Source organism: Phacochoerus africanus, chromosome 5 (assembly GCF_016906955.1).
Source record: "Phacochoerus africanus isolate WHEZ1 chromosome 5, ROS_Pafr_v1, whole genome shotgun sequence".
NCBI lineage: Eukaryota > Metazoa > Chordata > Mammalia > Artiodactyla > Suidae > Phacochoerus > Phacochoerus africanus.
The window spans coordinates 7,848,205-7,866,950 of record NC_062548.1 but is presented as its reverse complement, the minus strand read 5'-3'; the positions used below and the strand labels follow the sequence as shown (position 1 = coordinate 7,866,950).

Genomic DNA, 18,746 nt, shown 5'->3' with positions numbered 1-18,746 from the left:
GTGGCCGTACCTTCTGGGATGTGGCAGAAGGAATGCCTGGTTCCCATGGCAGTGGTCCTAGAACTCGGCACTGCCTTGGGTCTGCCCAGAACACACGCACTTCATCGCTGTGCACCAACACGCCTTCTGATGCGCTTTCAGTCTCGTGAACGCAGCTGGTCGGGCCACTAACTGAGCGAGGCGCAACAATGAGGTGGCAACAGAGGGTTCCCGAAGTGGCCTCCATGGTGTCAGTTGTCCCCAAACTCGTGCTTTCCTGTTTGCCAACCTCTGCACCCCGTGTGTGCGGTGCCACCCACGGTGGAGACGTGGTGTTTCCTAATCCGACCTCGTCACAGATGGGCAGCTGCCACGCTTAGGGCCCCCAGGTGTGACCTCGGTGTCAGATGTAGCTGATGGCTGCCTCTGAGGCTGAACAGCTGTGGGAACCTTGGAACTGATGTCTGAGACGGTTTCCTCACATGCAAAAGGGGGCTCTCACCCCCTCACTGTTAATGTCGCTTCATTTAATCCTAAGTGGCCACCATTCCTGGCAGGTAAGAAACATGCTGTGGCCGTGGCTCTCAGGCCAGATACCAGCCTGCTGCTGGCGTGAATGGCCATGTTTCTTTACTCGGGGAGACCTAGGGTAGAGCTTCCATCTAAAGCCCAAATCTCGGATCCCAGCAGTTCAGCCTCTTGATCTGGTTATTAGAGCAACTAGAAGACTCTTTTGAGATGGTGCCTTCATTTTATTTGTATTTTTTTTTTTTTTGTATTTCTAGGGCCACACCCGCAGCACGTGGAGGTTCCCAGGCTAGGGGTTTAATCGGAGCTGCAGCTGCTGGCCTGCACCACCGCTCATGGCAACGCCGGATCCTTAACCCTCCGAGCGAGGCCAGATGGAACCCACATCCTCATGGATACTAGTCGGGTTCTCAACCCACTGAGCCACGACGGGAACACCCAACACATATTTTTGAGGTTCCTTCAAAGATCAGTAGACAGCCAGGACCAGCTTTTAGAGCAGGGAAATCACATGATCAGATACTTAAAAGATGACCTGGCTTCTGTGTTGAGAAGATTTTGGCATCAGGCGATGGTGGAAGCAGGGGGAAGAGGTGGGCAGTTGCCACCGTGTGGGCGAAAGGTGACGGTGGCCTGGCCCTGGGGAGGGAGGAAGTCTTCCAGAAAATTGGGAGGAATGGGCCATGGTGAAGAAGGTCCTGAGCTCGTGGGCTGGCGATTGCCATGTGGGCAGAGAGGACCCGCTCCTGCCATAGCCTGGCCGGGCTTCTCACCATCCTATTCGTACGGTCTGTACAGAAGTCCTGCAGCCACGCGGGAGGGATCTGTGCTCTCCTTCCAGCTTGCCCTAGCCATCCAAAGCCCAGTTCAAGCCAGCCTGCCCCTGAAAGGTATCCCTTCCTCCTGCAGCCCAGGGCGGGTCCCCTTGGAGCTCCCACAGGGCTCGTTGCTGATGGAGCTGGCATGTGATGCCTAGGAAACAAACTTCTGAGTCTGCTCTCTGTTTCCCTGGGATCCTCTGGGGGCTTCAAGTCCAGATGGCTTTAACATACCATATCCTGGGCCTTGCAGATTTCTTTGGAACTGTCCTACCTACAGGCGGTTTACTTCTTCCAGTCAACATGCCGATTTTAGAAGCTCCCGAAGAGAGGCTGAGAAAATTTAAGTATCGTGGCAAAGATGCATCGGTGAGTACACAGCAATGCCTTAGACTACCGCGGACGAGTGCCGTAGGAACCCTGTGGTTCAAGTTGCATCAAAAACAGGTCAGCGAGGGGAGATGGGGTGACCTAGCGAGTATAAAGCAGCGTGTTCGCTGTGGATAAGTCCACAGATGTTCACGGACTCAATCGTTTCAACTTTTCTGTGTGTTTGGAAATTTCATAATGAAATATCGAAGGCAGGGAGAATCAGATCTGATGGACTTGGAGAACTGGCAAGTCAAATCAAGATCGCCAAGTGATCTTGAAACGATTGAACTTCAAAGCTACAGTTGCTGCGTCTAGAAAACAGGGCTTAGACCTCCCTCTTAGGGTCTGGACAGCAGCGTCACGTGCCTGCTCTGTGGATGCGTCGCTGTAGCACCACAGGTCCAAGAGGCTTACCGAGGAGCTAAGGGGTTGGGAATACAGGTACCAAGAAGCAAGCCTTGCAGAACTAGGGACCGACAAGTCTGGATGGCTGTCTTTATTGATGCCTGTCTTAATTGGGATGAGCTTGAGGGTCAGGGAGCCTGGGCTGTGTGGGACTCTCTCGTTCAGCTTCTCTGGTCTCCCAAGTTTTGGAGCTCTGTGCCCTGCATCTATGTATGTTGACCCACATAGGGTACAATGTTGGCTGTGCCTTGGGGATCTGAAAGGCAGCCGAGGCCAAGGAAAGCCCAAGGTCACGACTGTCTGGTTACGACACCCTCTGGGGCCAAATCACTCTTTCTAACATCCTTTCCAACAAGCTTGGCTTATCTGGCTTCTGAGACCCCTGCGGTTTAAAGGAAACCAGTGAGAACAAAGAAACTGAACCCTCTATGGGGACAGCAGCAGGAAGGGCCAGGAGATGAGGGAGGAGCCAAAGGTACCAATTCCTCTATAGGAGAGAGTCACTCAGTGATGGGGCAGGGGCGGGGGGCACAATACAACTGGCTCCATGGGCCCCCAGTGTGTCCCAGCCTTTCCAGACAATACCACAATGACCCTGTCTTCAAACAGGGACTAAGTAACATTTTTTTTTGTTTGTTTGTTTTCTAGGGCTGCACTTACGGCATGTGGAGATTCCCAGGCTAGGGGTCTAATCAGAGCTGTAGCCACCAGCCTACACCAGGGCCACGGCAATGCAGGATCCAAGCGACATCTGCAACCTGTACCACAGCTCACGGCAATGCCGGATCCTTAACCCACTGAGCGAGGCCAGGGATCGAACCTGCAACCTCATGGTTCCTAGTCGGATTCATTAACCACTGCGCCACGACGGGAACTCCAACTAAGTAACCTCTTTAAGGCACCAGAAATATCGAATACATACAGACTTCCTTATAATTAATATTTTAAAGACTTCAATGCAAAACTCATCTCTCCATAAAGATGTGATCATTTCCCTAGATTCTCAATGCTAAAAAGTCCGAGTTTTGCCTCAGGTAAGAAGAAAAGAGTGGTTGGTTGGTTTTTAGAATTTGAATCTTCCTCCATCTGGTGTCCAAGTAAGACTGGTGGGATCGGATCAAGGCTTGAATGACCTATAGTCTGATGCTCCGCAGGGGAAGGTCAAGGGTATCCCTTCACCCCCTGCCCCCCAGCCCGGATGCCCACACCTGGAAGGCCCAGCCCTGCTCGTGGGGAACAAGGCACCACCACCGACGCTGTGCTCAGACTTGGGGCAGTGGGATGCTTTGCTCGGATGTCTCCACCCCTGCAGATCCTGGCCCGTCCGTGGGTGTGCATGGTCCTCGTTCGCTTTGGGAAGCAGATGGACTATCTTTGAGAGGGGATGGAGGAGGAGAGAGCACAGGAGGTGAACGAGCTGGCAACTTACCGGCTGTGTGATCTCCACCCCTCCAGCCTGTTGCATCTGGAAAAGTGACGTCGGACGCCTTGACGCATGTTCAAAAGGCTAAAGGTGGCAACAGCCTGACTCCCCCGGCTCGAAGGGCTCCCCTTCTTTTTTTTTCTCGTTAGGTGAGGCGGCAGCAGAGGCTAGCGGTCAGCCTGGAGCTCCGGAAGGCCAAGAAGGATGAGCAGGCCCTCAAGAGAAGAAACATCACCACTGCCTCTGACCCTTTTGTACAGCAGACCAAAGGGGTATGTTGCAAACACGGCATTTAAAGCAGTTGTGGGAGTTCCCGTTGTGGCTTAGTGGAAGCAAATCCGACTAGTATCCGTGAGGACGCAGGTTCGATCCCTGGCCTCACTCAGTGAGTTAAGGATCTGGTGTTGCCATGAGCTGTGGTGTAGGTCGCAGATGCAGCTTGGATCTGACATGGCTGTGGCTCTGGCATAGGCTGGTGGCTATAGCTCCAATTCAACCCCTAGGCTGGGTACCTCCATGCGCTGGGGGTGTAGCCTGAAAAAGACAAAAGAGTCGTTTGTGTAGAAAATTGATCCTTAGGAAGTTCTGCCTTGAAAATGTTTGAGATCTTGCAAGCTCTAATTAAGGCTTTTTGGGGGTGGGGGTCGAGAGATGGTGGTGAGAACTCAACTCGTGTTGTCAGACAGCTAAGTGCTGTTACCGTGGTGGCCGTGAGTCTGGGAATCTGTGTCCTCGAAGAGGACAGAGAAAGTGCTGCTTCTAACTGAAAATTCACTTCATCCAAACCCCGCCGGAAACAGGAAGTGAGGCGTCATGAAGATGATCTCAGTAGAGGCATCCATTGACTCAACATGCCACGCTTACCAGGACTTGAGCACTGTCATCTGTTTTCCTTTCTCCACCCACCCCAGCCTCCCTCAAGCTGCATCCTGGGTTGACTTCCAGGCCACTACCAGTTTGATGAATCTTTCCAGAATGTGCTGACCAGCGGTGTCCCTTCTTCGAGCTCTAATTCCTTTGTATCTACCTGCTTTTAAGATCTCGTAGCTCTGTGTCCTACCTAACTATCCATGTGCATCCTTGCACTCTGCTAGGTCCAGGGCGCTTAGAGGGCAGAGGCTGGTTCAGTCTGGGCAAGTGGATCCCATGATGTACTATTGCCCATCAGATGGCATGGCTGTAATCTTTCTCTGAACTGTGTAGGGCTCCGAGCCCTGTCTCTACCTCGCTGCATTTGTCTAGAGGAGTCCCTAGGGTTCCTGTCACCCGAGGAAGATGATACTAGGAAACACAATTATGATAAGAGTTTTTTTATCCTATATTAGCATGTTCCTTTTATTCTTTTATTATTTATTACTCAATTTATTACATTTATAGTTGTACAATGATCATCACAATCCAATTTTATAGGATTTCCATCCCCCACCCCCAGCGCATCCCCTCCTCCCCAAACTGTCTCCTTTGGAAACCGTAAGTTTTTCAAAGTCTGTGAGTCAGTATCTGTTCGGCAAAGAAGTTCATTGTGTCCTTTTTTAGGATTCCACATGTCAGTGAAAGCATTTGATGTTGGTGTCTCGTTGTCTGACTGACTTCACTTAGCATGATAATTTCTAGGTCCATCCATGTTGCTAAAAATGCTATTTCATTCCTTTTAATGGCTGAGTAATATTCCACTGTGTATATGTACCACATCTTCTTGATCCACTCCTCTGTTGATGGACATTTAGGCGGTTTCCATGTCTTGGCTATTTAGCATGTTCCTTTTAAACTTATCATTCACGTACCATAGAATTCACTTGTTAAAAGAATATAATCAGGGAGTTCCCATTATGGCTCACTGGGTTAAGAACCTGACTAGTATCTATGAGAATGCAGGTTTAAGCCCTGGCCCTGCTCAGTGGGTTAAGGATCCAGCGTGGCCGTCAGCTGTGGTGTAGGTCGCAGACGTGGCTCAGATCCAGCGTGGCTGTGGCTGTGGTGTAGGCTGGCAGCCGTAGCTCTGATTCAAACCCTAGACTGAGAACTTCCATATGCTGTGAGTATAGCCCTAAAAAGACAATAAATAAATAAACCCAGTTGTTCTTAATATGTTTACAAGGTTGTGCAAGCACCCCTGCTAGTTAATTTCAGAACATACTCATCACCTTAGTAGAAACCTCTACACCCACGGAGCATTTTTTAAAATGACTTACTTTTTCCATTATAGTTGGTTTACAGTGTTTTGTCAGTTTTCTACTATACAGCAAGGTGACCCAGTCACACATACACATATACATTCTTTTTCTCACATTATCCTCCATCATGCTCCATCACAAATGACTAAATATAGTTCCCAGTGCTATGTAGCAGAATCTCATTGCTTATCCATTGCAAATGCAATAGTTTGTAACTTCTAACCCACAGATTCCCAGTCCATCTCCCCCCTCCCCCTTGGCAACCACAAGTCTGTTCTCCAAGTCCATGAGTTTCTCTTCTGTGGAAAGGTTTATTTGTGACATATATTAGATTCCAGATATAAGTGATAATCATATGGTATTTGTCTTTCTATTTCTGACTTCATTTAGTATGAGTCTCTAGTTCCACCCATGTTGCTGCAGATGGTATTATTTTGTTCTTTTTTATGGCTGAGTAGTATTCCATTGTGTGTATATACCACATCTTAATCCATTCATCTGTTGATGGACATTTGGGTTGTTTCCATGTCTTGGCTATTGTGAATAGTGCTGCAATGAATGTGTGGGTGCATGTGTCTTTTTCAAGGAAAGTTTTGTCCATATATATGCCCAGGAGTGGGATTGCTGGGTCATTGGTAGTTCTATGTATAGTTTTCTGAGATATCCATGGGGCATTTTTAAAGTCAAATAATTTATCTTTTTTTCTGAGTTGTAAGAGCTCTTTATATATTCTGCATATTAGACCCATATCAGACATACGATTTACAAATGTTTTCTCCCATTCTGTAGGTTATCTTTTTTACTTTTTTAAGAGAATCTTTGAAACACAAATGTTTGAAATTTTGAAACAGTCCAATTTATCTATCTACTTTTTTTGGGGGGGGGGGTTTGCTTGTGCTTTAGATACCACATCTAAAATTCCATTGCCTAGTCCAAGATCACCAAAAGTAATGCCTGTGCTTCTTTCTAGGACTTTTATAGTTTTAGCTCTTGTGTTTAGGTCTTTGATTCATTTTGAGTTGTTACTTTTTATAAATTGGTGTAAGTAGGGGTCCAACTTCATTCTTTTATATCTGGATATCCAGTTGTCACACGAGCACCATAAAGGCTATTCCTTGTCCATCGAATGGCCTTAATATCCTTGTCAAACTTCATTGACATAATGTGAGCGTTCACTTGTGGATTCTGAACTTTCCACCATTGATCTATAGGTTTCTCCTTAAGCTAGCACCGGAGACTTGATTACTGTTGCTTTATCCTGGGTTATAAAATTTCAAAGTGTGGGTCCTCCAATTTTGTTTCCCCCCCACAAGCTGATTATGGTTCTTGGGGAACCCTTGCATGTCCATATGAATTTTAGAATGGGCTTGTCAATTTTTTTCAATAAAGAGAGCTCATATTTTGATGGAGATGGCATTGAGTCTGCAGATCTGCTGGTGACGTATTGCCGTAACAATGTAATAACAATGTTAACTTTGAACAATGTTGAAGCTTCCAGTTTATGAACATGGATATTTTTCGATTTATGTAGGGCCTCTATAATCTTTTCAAAGAGTTTTCGGCAGTAAGTATTGTGTATTCAGCAGTAATGGCCCAAATTTTATTTCTTGTTTTAATAATATGAGTCTTCTCCATTTTTCCTTTGGTCAGTCTAACTGAAGATCTGTCACTTATGTTCATCTTTTGAGCCACCTTTTGGTTTCACTGATTCTTTTCCCCTCCTTTTTTTCCATGCTGTTTCATTAATTTCCACTCTAGTATTTCATATTTCCTTTCTTATTATTTTGGGTTTGATTTTCTCTTTTCTTTCTTTGTTTAAGTATTAGGTTATGGACTTGAAAGCTTTCTTCTTTTTAAATACATGCATTATGGCTACTAGTTTTCTCTAAAATATGTAAAGCTCTGCCTTAGGGGCATCTCATTTGCTTTGGTATATTTTATATTTATTTCTTTCATCTCAAAGTATTTTCTAATTTCCCCTGTGATTTTCTTCTTATTATTTATTTTTTGGCTTTTTAGGGCTGCACCTGCGGCATGTGGAGGTTCCCAGGCTAGGAGTCTAATGGGAGTGGTTGCTGCCAGCCTTCGCCACAGCCACACCAGATCCAAGCCACATCTGCAACATACACTACAGCTCACAGCAACGCTGGATCCTTAACCCACTGAGCAAGGGCAGGGATCGAACCCGCAACCTCATGGTTCCTAGTTGGATTCATTTCCGCTGCGCCATGACGGGAATGCCAGATTTTCTTCTTTTGACCCATTGATGATTTAGGAGTGGGTTTAATTTTCACAAATCCATATTGCCGCCATTTTTTCCTATTACTGGTTTTTAAGTTCATCTTGCTGGAGAACATACGTCACATGATATCGCACCTTTTACGTTTATTCAGACATGTTTTATGGCCTCATATATGGTCTGTCATGGAGAACATTCCACATGTCCTCAAAAACAGTGTGTGTTCTGCTGTCTGTTTCTGTAGTTGGTTGACTGGGAATGTCGTTCAGGTCTTCCACTGCCTTGTTAATATTCTGTCTAGTTGTTCGGTCCACTGAGTGTGAAGATTGCAATCTCCAACTGTCGCTGAATTCTCTATCTCTCCCTTCCATTCTCTCCGTTTTTGCTGCGTGTAGTTTGGGGCTCTTTTGTGAAGGGCACACATGTTGTTGACTCTTAGGTCTTTGGAGGGATTAATTGACTTTTATTATTTTCAAATGGCCTTCTTTGTCCTTAGTAACAACTTTGGTCTTCAAGTTTGTTTTGTCTAACAGCAGCACACCCACTCCAACTCTCTTTGGTGACTGTTTGCATGGCGTGTTTTTTTCAGGTCCTTTAAACTCACTTGTTCCTTTGAATTTAAAGTGTAGAGAGCGTAGCGTTAGATCACGTTTTTTTAACATCCATTCTGTCAATCCATGCCATTTATTGGGAGTGTTTAATAGATTTACACTTAATGCAATGACTGATAGAATAGGATTTATGTCTGACATTTTGCTATTTTATGTTATTTGTGTTTGTATTTCTCCATGACTTTCTTTGGTGCTAAATATTTTTTGGTTTAATAATTACCCTGTTTCCTTTCCTGTGTTTTTTGAATTATTTTCTTAGGGTGTTCTCTGAGAATAATCAGTATCTTATAACAATCTAGGTTGGAGTAATATCAACGTAATTTCAGTATTAGATAAAACATTTCTCCTCCGTTCCATCCCCACTTTTGCTGTTCTTGTCGTCTGAGTTATCTCTTCATACATCATGTGTCCATCCATATAGATGCATAATTACTGCTTTTTACAACTGTCGCTTAAATCAGAAGTCTGAGAATCAAAAATACATTTATACTGTATTTTGTATTTACCATTACATTTACCTTTACTGGTGTTGATTTCTTCACGTCTTGAGGTATTATCTAGTTTCTAGCACCTAAAGCACTCTCTTCCAGTAGAGTGGATCCCTTCAGTTTTTGTTCAGCTGAGAAGGTCTTAATGTCTCCATTTTATGACAATTTGCCAGGTATAGAATTCTCACTGGATAAACTTTCTATCAGCATTTTGAATATGTCATCCATGCTTTCTGGGGATGAATCAGCACTTGATTTTATTGAGGATTGTGCATGGTGAGTTGCTTCTCTTTCTGCTGATGGCAAGATTCTCTCCGGAAATTCCCCTGTGATGCAGCAGGTTAAGGATCCGGTGTTGCCACAGCCGTGGTGCAGGTTGCGACTGTGGCTCAGATTTGATCCCTGGCCCAGGAACTTCCAAGTGCTATGGGTGTGGCCAAAAAGAGATCATCTTTTTGTTTTTGGCTGCAAATAGTTTATGATGTGGCTAAGTGTGGATCTCTTGGAATCTTTCCTATGTGAATTTCCTTAAACGTCTCAGGTGTGTAAATTAATTTCTTTGTCAAATTTGGGATGTTTTTGGAATTCATTTCTTCAGATATACTTTCTGCCTCTTTCTTTTCCATTCTATTATGCATACATTCATATATTTGATCTATAAGGATCTGTTCATTTTCATTCTTTTTGCTTTTTTCATTTAAAGTGTTTATTTTCCCCAAAGGGGATACACCCTTCCTGGAAGAAATGCAAAACCAAGTCAAGGCATTGAATGGATGGAGCAAGTTCCTATTTGATTTCCTAGTTCCCCAAACCCATTTAATATATTGTCCTTAGATAGAGGATCTTTCAGATATAAACTGGTAGGAATAGCTACTACATTCACCTCTTGGCCTTTTGGCGAAGGTCAGTTCATTCTTTATCTTCCTCAGGCTGGATCATCCCAATTGACCAGTCTTCAAGTTGACTGATTATTTGTTCTCTGTGCTCAAATGTGCTCTTGTGCCACTTAAGTGAATTCTTCATTTCAGTTACTGTACTTTCCAACTCCAGAATTTCTAGTTGGTTCCTACTTAGAGTTTCTGTCTGGTCATAGATAGTCTCTATCAGGTAAGACCTTAGTCTCATTCTCGGAGTTTCCTTTAGTTCTTTAGACATGGTTTCCCTTAGTTCTTTGGACATAGTTAAAGTCTTTATCTAGTAAGTCCAATGTCTGGCCCCTCAGGGACAGTTTCTATTGATTATTTCTTTTCTTGTGTATATGCCGTACTTGGCATGTCTTGTAATTTCTTTGACAACTAGTTATTTAAAATTGTGGGACAACTTTGGATATCAGTTGCTCCCGCCCCTTGCCTGGGGCTTCTGGTTGCTGCTCATTGTTGTTTATTTGTTCAGTGACTTCTGAATTGCTTTTGTGAGATCTATGTTTTTTTGTCATGTGTGGCCACAGAATTCTCTGCTCAGCCTTGCGGTCAGCTAATGATTGGACAGAGATTTCCCTAAACACTTGGAAGCAAAAATTCACCCAGTCTTTGCCAAGGCATTCTGTGTGCCTGTTGAGGCATGCTGTCAACACTCGACCAGCCAGCTGAGGACAAGGCCTTAAACCTTCACGCCCACTAGCACAGAGCGTCAAAGTCAGGCAGAGTTAAGACCTCAGGGCATGTGTACAGCTCTATACATGTACATGACCTTCTAGAGTTTCAGGAACACTTTGGGGCTTTGAAATATATTCTTTGAATAAGAACATCTTATTCCCTGCTTTGCCTTTTTAAGTTTTTTAGTTAGGCTATTGTTTGCCCCCAACTGTTACCTTAACCCCCACCCCCAAGGCAGCTGTGAAGTAGAACAACTTTTTCTAATTGTTTTTAACAAATACCTCCGGGGAAAACACTTTTTTTTTGCGTTGTGTGAGCTCTGCGTCAAAGAAAATAGAATCTTATAAATGGGATCTCCCAAGAAATCACCAGAGCAGTCAGATAATAATTCTCTGGCAATGAGGCTTTAAGGGAGCACCAACCTGTTCTGCCTGCTCCAGTGGTTCCTGCTGTTGGTTTCCAAGGCTATCATAGACCTGGGGGAAGAGGGGTGGGAATAAGGCAAGGCAAAATAACCATAGTGCTCACTGTTCTCACTGAGACTGAGACGTTTTTCTTGAGTAAATCCTTTTCAGCTTGAATAAAACGAATTGCTGCCAACCTTTCTTAAAAAGTGAATGATTTTAGCTATTTTTCAGTTTTCTCGTTGCTTATACGCAGGAGAGAATTTTGAGCTCCTTCCTCTGCCCTTCTGGCTGACATCCACTAGCAGGTTGTTGCTGCGTGGGATAAAAAGATGCTGGGGATCCAAGTAATGATAGGATGTACCCTTCCCCCAGAGCACCAGGAGTGTCCCACAAATCGACGAGGCCACCACATGCCCTCCCCGCCCCCCATAGAAACCAGCATGCATGGGACATGTCCTGTTCGAGCCAGCTTTTTAGATGGCTAGACTAGATGACCTTTCTGTTTCCTTCTAGCAGAGACTCTGACTTGGAATGTGTCTCTCCTTGCAGGCCAAACTCACCCTGCAAGAAATAATCCATGGTGTGAATGCCTCAGATCCAGAACAGTGTTTCCAGGCCACCCAAGCAGCCAGGTATCGCAAAACGGACTTGCATTGTTAACGGGTTTACAGCTTGAAATGGCTTCCAGTGCCCTCTTGGGTTTCTGGGCAATGGCAAAGTGCTCAAATGATATAAGAAAAGACTAGTCCAGGAGTTGCCTGCGTGGCTCAGTGGTTAGCAACCCCGACTAGCATCCCTGAGGATGTGAGTTCGATCCCTTGCCTCCATCAGTGGGTTAAGGATCTGGTGTTGGTGTGAGCTGTGGTGTAGGTCACAGACATAGCTCAGATCCCGTGTTGCTGTGGCTCTGGTGTAGGCTGGTGTCTACAGCTCTCATCGGACCTCTGGCCTGGGAACTTCCATATGCTATGGGCGTGGCCCTAAAAAGACCAAAAAAAAAAAAAGAGACTAGTCCATCCGAAAGTGAGACAAAATTTCTCCTCTACACTGTCCTTGAGAACAACTTAAGCTATGCAGGTGTAGTCAGAGATGGATGGCTTCATTTAAATGGGCCTCTATAGCAATCGCAGCTCATAGATAATCCCTAAAAGGGGAAAAAAATGTTGCTTCATCACTGCAGGGTGCCCTGGGCTGAGCTCTAGGATATGAAGGAGCCCTGGCCCAGCTGTTTGGCTGATGGGGGCGTTAGGAATGCCAACAAGATGCGTAAAGGCGATTGCTCACACCTGCCTCACAGGACGTGTTCTCGTCTTTTCTCTCGTGCTGCCAAGGAAAATGCTGTCCCAGGAGAGGAATCCTCCTCTGAAGCTGATGGTGGAAGCAGGGCTCATTCCCAGACTGGTGCAGTTGCTGAGGTCCTCCCTGCACCCCTGCCTGCAGTTCGAGGCAGCCTGGGCTCTGACCAACATTGCCTCGGGGGCTTCGGAGCTGACTCGCGCTGTCGTGGAGGGGGGCGCCATCCAGCCCTTGGTGGAGCTGCTGGCTTCCCCGCATATGAGCGTGTGTGAACAGGCAGTGTGGGCCCTTGGTAATATTGCAGGTGAGACCCTCCCCGCGGGGACAGGCCAGGCAGGTGGCATGTGAGGGGAGCTCTTTGAGGCAGTATTGTGGTCTCTAAATAGACACACCTAGAAACGCTGGGGAGAGTGGAAGGGGAATTTTCCAAAATTCAGAGTCACGTTCAGAGGCCCAAAATGGAAGCTGAAGGAGTTCCCGTTGTGGCTCAGTGGGTTGAGAACCCAACTGGTATCCATGAGGATACGGGTTCGATCCCTGGCCTTGATCAGTGGGTTAAGGATCCAGCGTTGCTGTGAGCTGTGGTGTAGGTCACAGATGCAGCTCAGATCCTGTGTGGCTGTGGCTGTGGTGTAGGCCGGCAGCTGCAGCTCTGATTCGACCCCTAGCCTGGGAACTTCCATATGCTGCAGGTGCGGCCTTAAAAAGCAAAAAAAGAAAAAGGGAAGCTGAAACCAGATGACATGGTAAGTTCTGCAGCTGCAGGCTGCCTAGGGACATCTGCCAAGAGGGGTCCTGCAGCCTGAGAACTGAGTGGTGTCAGGAACAAAGACAAGTTTTTGGCTTTTGCAGGGGATTTTATGACAGACCCATAAAATACATAACCATATATAACCTAGGACCCTAAAAGAAGTCTGCCTTCAGTGAAAGTTGCCAAGGGGACACACACACACAAAGGTTTGCTTAGGTGAGGATTGAAGTCTCTCCTGAAAATGCAGTCCTAAGATTGGCCTCATGGGTTTGGGACTGGATGCTGTCTGCATGGTGTGGCCCAGGAAAGCTCACACGGGGAGTGTGGGCTGCAGGATTGAGAGCTTAGGACCCCTGGCTGAATATAAATGAGATGCTCCCTGGAGGAAATGAACTCAATTGGGCCCCTCAGGATTTTGACCAATTAAAATCAGCCAAATATTAGCAATTCCAAGTGCTGAGAATCAACGATCCACCATGAGCGAGTCAGCAGAAACAGTGTGATTAGACCTCCAAGGACTTTCAGATATTGGGATTTTAGCAAACGCAGAATATAAAATAAGCCTGCTTTTTAAATGCTGGCAGAAATAAAAGCACCTATTACAGAGATGCCGTCTCTCGTTTGGCTTGGTGCAGTAAGGGACAGGCAAAATCGGGTGATGCGGTGTGACATGCTGCCTTATTGGTTGAAGAATTATGAACTGAGACTTTCAGGGCCTAAAATTGGTATTCCTAGCCAGAGTAAGAGTTGGTGACGGGTGGCATCTCTCTTCCTCCCAGACTTTGTTCTGAGTGGCATTTGGAAGTTACTGCCTGTGCCAAAGTCTTCTGGGAAGACAGTTAGGTCTGTAACGGCCTCTGTCTCCTGAGAACCACCAGGAGACACCTGGTGAAATGCCACCAGCGTTTAGAGTGCGCTGGCTCCTGGATGGGTCCAGGAGAGTCTCTCGCTTAGAGCAGTTCCTGCTGTGGGGGTGCCTGCTTTCCACGTCAGGCCATCTACTCAAACCACATGTTGGAGACTTGGGATCTAGGTCAAGGCTATGCTATCTGCTTACCCAACCCAACCACGACTTTTGGCCTCTCGCCCTTTGCACAGACTTTTAAAGAATTCGTCACCCACCCCGGGTTCTCTGTGTTCCCTCTTTGAGTGTCATGTTCTCCCCTATTTGTAGGTGATGGCCCAGAATTCAGAGACATCGTTATCTCCAGCAATGCCATCCCACATCTGCTGGCCCTGGCTTCCTCAAATGTACCAGTGAGTGTCTTTAAATGAGCTCACCGAGCTAGGCAAGAAGTTCCCAAAGCTGGGAAATGGGGGGCGCATTGCCAAATCAAAGCCAGGTCATGTGCTTGCTGCCTGGCCCCTTACGTAGCCATTGTAAACAAAGCCTAGGACTGAATATCACTTTACCTAGAGGCTAATCCAGGTTTGTCTTCAAGGGGAGTAGTGGTGATTTTTCTTGGTGTATGTATGGGGGGGTGGTTGGGAGGATTGGAAGAGCTCCATTGACGTTTTTCTAAGCTTGGAATCCTGCAAATGTGGACAGCTAAGTGCTCCATTCAAGGGGCACAGAATGAATGGCTCACCGGTTCTGTTCCCGGGGAATAAACAGGATGTAGGTGTGAAGCTTAGCGTGAAGTCGATGGCGGTAGCAGCAGTAGAGGACAGCCTAGATGAGGAGTTCAATTTGGGTTCTAGATTTTTGCCGTGACCAAAAATGAGGAGTAGGCAGCTTCCAAAAGCCAGGGGCATACGTGTCAGCCCTCAGCTCCAGGTGAGAGAGAACTGGACATGGGTGAACCTGAACAAGGCTGGCATGACCAAGGAGAGAGCAGCTGTTAAGTTGTAAGGGGACCAGCTGGGCAAGGGACTCAGACACCATTCTGGGTGGCCAAAAGAAGCCTTGGGAGGATTTTCAGGCAGGACGGAAAGGGCTCTGATCTTTCAGAAAGACCCTTCTGGCTGCTCGTTGTAGGATGACAGCAGAGGGGGACGGGGAAGAGGATGGGCCTGGGATGCTGCCGTGATGGGTATAGAAGTGGGGGTGGGGGGGTGGAGAAAGAAGCGAGGATGGCCCCGGGTTTGGGGGTAGGTTGTTGGGAGGACTGCCCTCCTGGAGATGTGGGGGAAGGAGGGATCAGAGCCTCAGGAGTTGTGCATGTTAAGCCGAAGTCAGAGGTACCATGACGGCAACATTGGATAGATGGATGTGCAGGTCTAGTTAGCTGACGGTGCATGTAGGTGTCATCCAGCTCGGAAGGTCAGCTGGAGCAGGGCTCAGCAAGTCTAACTTGGCCGGCTGCTCCTGTAAATAGTTTTATGGAAGCACAGCAACTCCCATTCATTTACACACACATTGTCTGTGGCTTTTATGGTGTTACAAGGACAGAAGTGATGAGTTGTGTTACAGATCACGTGGCCTGTAAATTTGAAAATGTTGGCGTCCCCTGGTAGATCAGTGGGTGAAGGATCCAGCAGTGTTAATGCTGTGGCTTGGGTTGCTCCTGTGGTGCAGGTTCTACCCCTGGCCTGGGAACTTCTGCATGCTGCAGGTGCGTGCCCACCACCACCAAAAAAAAAAAAAAAAAAAAAAAGAGAGAGAAAGGAAAAGCAAGAAAATGTTTACTGTTTGGCTTTTTTTTTTTTTTTTTTTTTTTTGCTGTGTAGACTGCACCCAATATGTAAGTTCCCAGGCTAGGGGTCCAATTGGAGCTGCAGCTGCCAGTCTACACCTAAGCCACAGCAACACTGGATCCAAGCTATGTCTCGACCTACCCCACAGCTCATGGCAATGCTGGATCCTTAACCCACTAAGTGAGGCCAAAGATCGAACCTGCATCCTCCTGGATACTAGTTGGGTTCATTGAACCACAACAGGAACTCCTATCTGGCCTTTTATAGAAAAAGTTTGCCAACCTCTGATCTAGAGCCTGAGGAGAGCCGGAACCAAGTCCTGGGGGCTCTGACATTCAGAAGTGAGGTAGAACCCGCTGAAAATCCTGAGCAGAAACAGGAATCCAGCAGTACAAAACTGGATTTGGTGTCACAGATGCCAAAAAAGAGCTTTTTCAAAAAGCTTGGATTTGGTGACTTGGAAGGAGTGGATTTCGTCACTAACGAAAAATAGGTTGAAACCAGACTAGAAGGGGTAGAAGAGCCAGGCAGACAGTGACTATGGATGCCTCCTTTGAAGATGGAAGGTGAAAAGTAGAAATGGGGTGATGGCCGGAGAGGTGCCAGGGTAGGGGCCGAAGGTCGCAGGTGGTGGGATGGACTCTGGGAGGGGGTGGTCTTTGGGATGGAAGGACAGCATCTTGAAAGGTCAAAAGGGATGGGATCCAGGTGCAGGATCGGAAGACTGATCTTCGAATAGATCAAAACCGTGGTTAGGACGGGTCAGTAGACTTTGTAGACTGGTAGGGAGACCCAGTAACTCCTCCTTGATCTTTGTTTCATCAATGAAACAGGAAATTAGCTCATCAATTAAGTGGGGAAGGACATTTTGAGGAATGTCAGGAACTCTCCATCTGACATTTGCGTGTAAAACAAAGCTCAGTCTCTGTGTCCTTCCTGTGGCTACTACCTAGAACAAATTCCTGTTTCAGGCTCAAATGCTTTGGTTCTTACCAGTCGAGAATATTGCTCCAGGGGTTCCTGTTGGGGTGCAGCAGAGACAAATCTGACGAGTATCCGCAGGGATGTGGGTTTGATCCCTGGCCTCACTCAGTGGGTTCCCTGTTGCCGTGAGTGGTGGTGTCGGTCGCAGACTCGGCTCAGATCCTGCTTTTTTGTGGCCGTAGTGTAGACCGGCAGCTGCAGCTCCGATTTGACCCCTCGCCTGGGAACTTCCATATGCCCATGAGTACAGCCCTAAAAGGCTAAATAATAATAATAATAATAATAATACTGATCGAAGATGGCAAGGAGGGGAAGTTCCCATTGTGGCGCAGTGAGTTAGGAACCCAACTAGTATCCATGAGGATCGCTCAGTGGATTGAGGATCCAGAGTTGCCTCAACTGTGGTATAGACTGGCAGCTGCAGCTCCGATTTGACCCCTAGCCTGGAAACCTCCATATGCCGCGGGTGTGGCCCTTAAAAAAAAAAATGGCAAGGAGGCACGGCCGTTGGCATTTGTCCTTTGCACCCGGGGCTGGGAGCCGTCTCCTCGTTCCAGGTCACATTTCTACGGAACATTGTCTGGACCTTGTCCAACCTGTGCCGGAACAAGAACCCGTGCCCTTGTGATAACGCGGTGAAGCAGATGTTGCCCGTCCTCTCCCACCTCCTGCAGCACCGGGACAGTGAGGTTCTCTCCGACACCTGCTGGGCCCTGTCCTACCTCACCGATGGCTGCGATGAGCGCATCGGCCAAGTGGTGGACATGGGGGTCCTGCCCAGGTTGGTGGAGCTCATGACCAGCTCGGAACTCAATGTCTTGGTAAGTGTCCCAGGTCCCTCTGGGCTCTGCAGGGGCCTTGAGGTGAGAGTCTATGATAGGGCCCCTTCACTTTAGCAAGTTCTCTGCTCCCCGCTTCCTCACCCCCCCCAGGACTTCCCACAGCTGGTGTTCAGCCTTTCCCTAGAACAAAGCTTGTCGTCTGCATTGCTCCGGTCTCTGCTGCTCTCTAGCCCAAGACCTGGATCTACTTGGATCCGAAGTCCTCGTGGGTATTCAGTAACTTACTTTTTCTTTCTTTCTTTCTTTTTCTTTTCTTTCTGTCTTTTTGCCTTTTCTAGGGCTGCTCCTGTGGCACATGGAGGTTCCCAGGCTAGGGGTCGAATTGGAGCTGTAGCTGCCAAGCCTACGCCAGAGCCACAGCAATGCGGGATCCGAGCTGCATCTGCGACCTACACCACAGCTCATGGCAACGCCAAATCCTTAACCCACTGAGCAAGGCCAGAGATCGAACCCGCAACCTCATGGTTCCTAGTCAGATTTGTTAACCACTGAGCCACGACGGGAACTCCGTAACTTAATTTTTCTTGATCTGATCACTAGAAAAGTTAGAAAAGCACCAATGAAAATTAGCTTACAATCCCTCCACCCAGCGAATGCTTCCTTTGTGGCCTTTGCTTCTACTGGTCTCTGCATGCAGATGTTAATAAGTTGGTGTGTGTGTGTGTGTGTGTGTGTGCGCATGTTAACAGAAAGCTCATAACATCTGAATTTCTTACTCAAGTATGAAAGTTCCCCCTTATCCTCTCCCCAGTTTGTTCTCCTAGATAACTTCAGATATAAGTGGAAAGTAAGTCAACTAAGGTCAAATACTGGGGTTGAGACATAAGTCGTTTACTTAATATGCTTCTTGAAAATGTAGTTGGAAACTTGGTACCCTCCCCCGCCCTTCTGTCTTTTTAAGGCCGCATCTGAAGTTCCCAGGCTAGGGGCCAAATTGGATCAGGGATCAAACTGGCATCCTCGTGGATACTAGTGAGGTTCTTACCCCCCTGAGCCACAGTGGGAACTCCCATGGTACCCTTTTGATTTCTAGGACTAATAGTGTATATTATATAGCCTTAATGATTGTCTGTCTGAGATTCATATTCCTTAGACGTCCAGGTTGGTTTGGGGACAGTGCTGGGGGCATGGAGGATGTGGAGACAGTATCTTCCAGAAGTTGTGTATCCTGGGGGTCGGGAGCCCAACTGGAACAGT

The 18,746-nt window shown here is 47.0% G+C and overlaps 1 protein-coding gene and 1 non-coding gene across 2 annotated transcripts in view; one reads left to right on the top strand and one right to left on the bottom strand.

Moving 5' to 3' along the window:
* The first annotated feature begins 1,529 nt into the window (after positions 1 to 1,529).
* Positions 1,530 to 18,746, top strand: part of KPNA7 (karyopherin subunit alpha 7) — a 30,093-nt gene continuing 12,876 nt past the window's right edge. The window contains exons 1-6 of the mRNA XM_047779115.1: positions 1,530 to 1,694; positions 3,675 to 3,797; positions 11,589 to 11,671; positions 12,371 to 12,639; positions 14,261 to 14,343; positions 17,265 to 17,528. Of these exons, the coding sequence (XP_047635071.1) occupies positions 1,545 to 1,694; positions 3,675 to 3,797; positions 11,589 to 11,671; positions 12,371 to 12,639; positions 14,261 to 14,343; positions 17,265 to 17,528 (972 nt within the window). The 5' untranslated portion in view covers positions 1,530 to 1,544. The remainder of the gene's footprint in view (positions 1,695 to 3,674; positions 3,798 to 11,588; positions 11,672 to 12,370; positions 12,640 to 14,260; positions 14,344 to 17,264; positions 17,529 to 18,746) is intronic.
* On the bottom strand, positions 9,757 to 9,947 carry LOC125128565 (U2 spliceosomal RNA). The gene has a single exon (XR_007135270.1). It is a non-coding gene; the product is annotated as a U2 spliceosomal RNA (small nuclear RNA).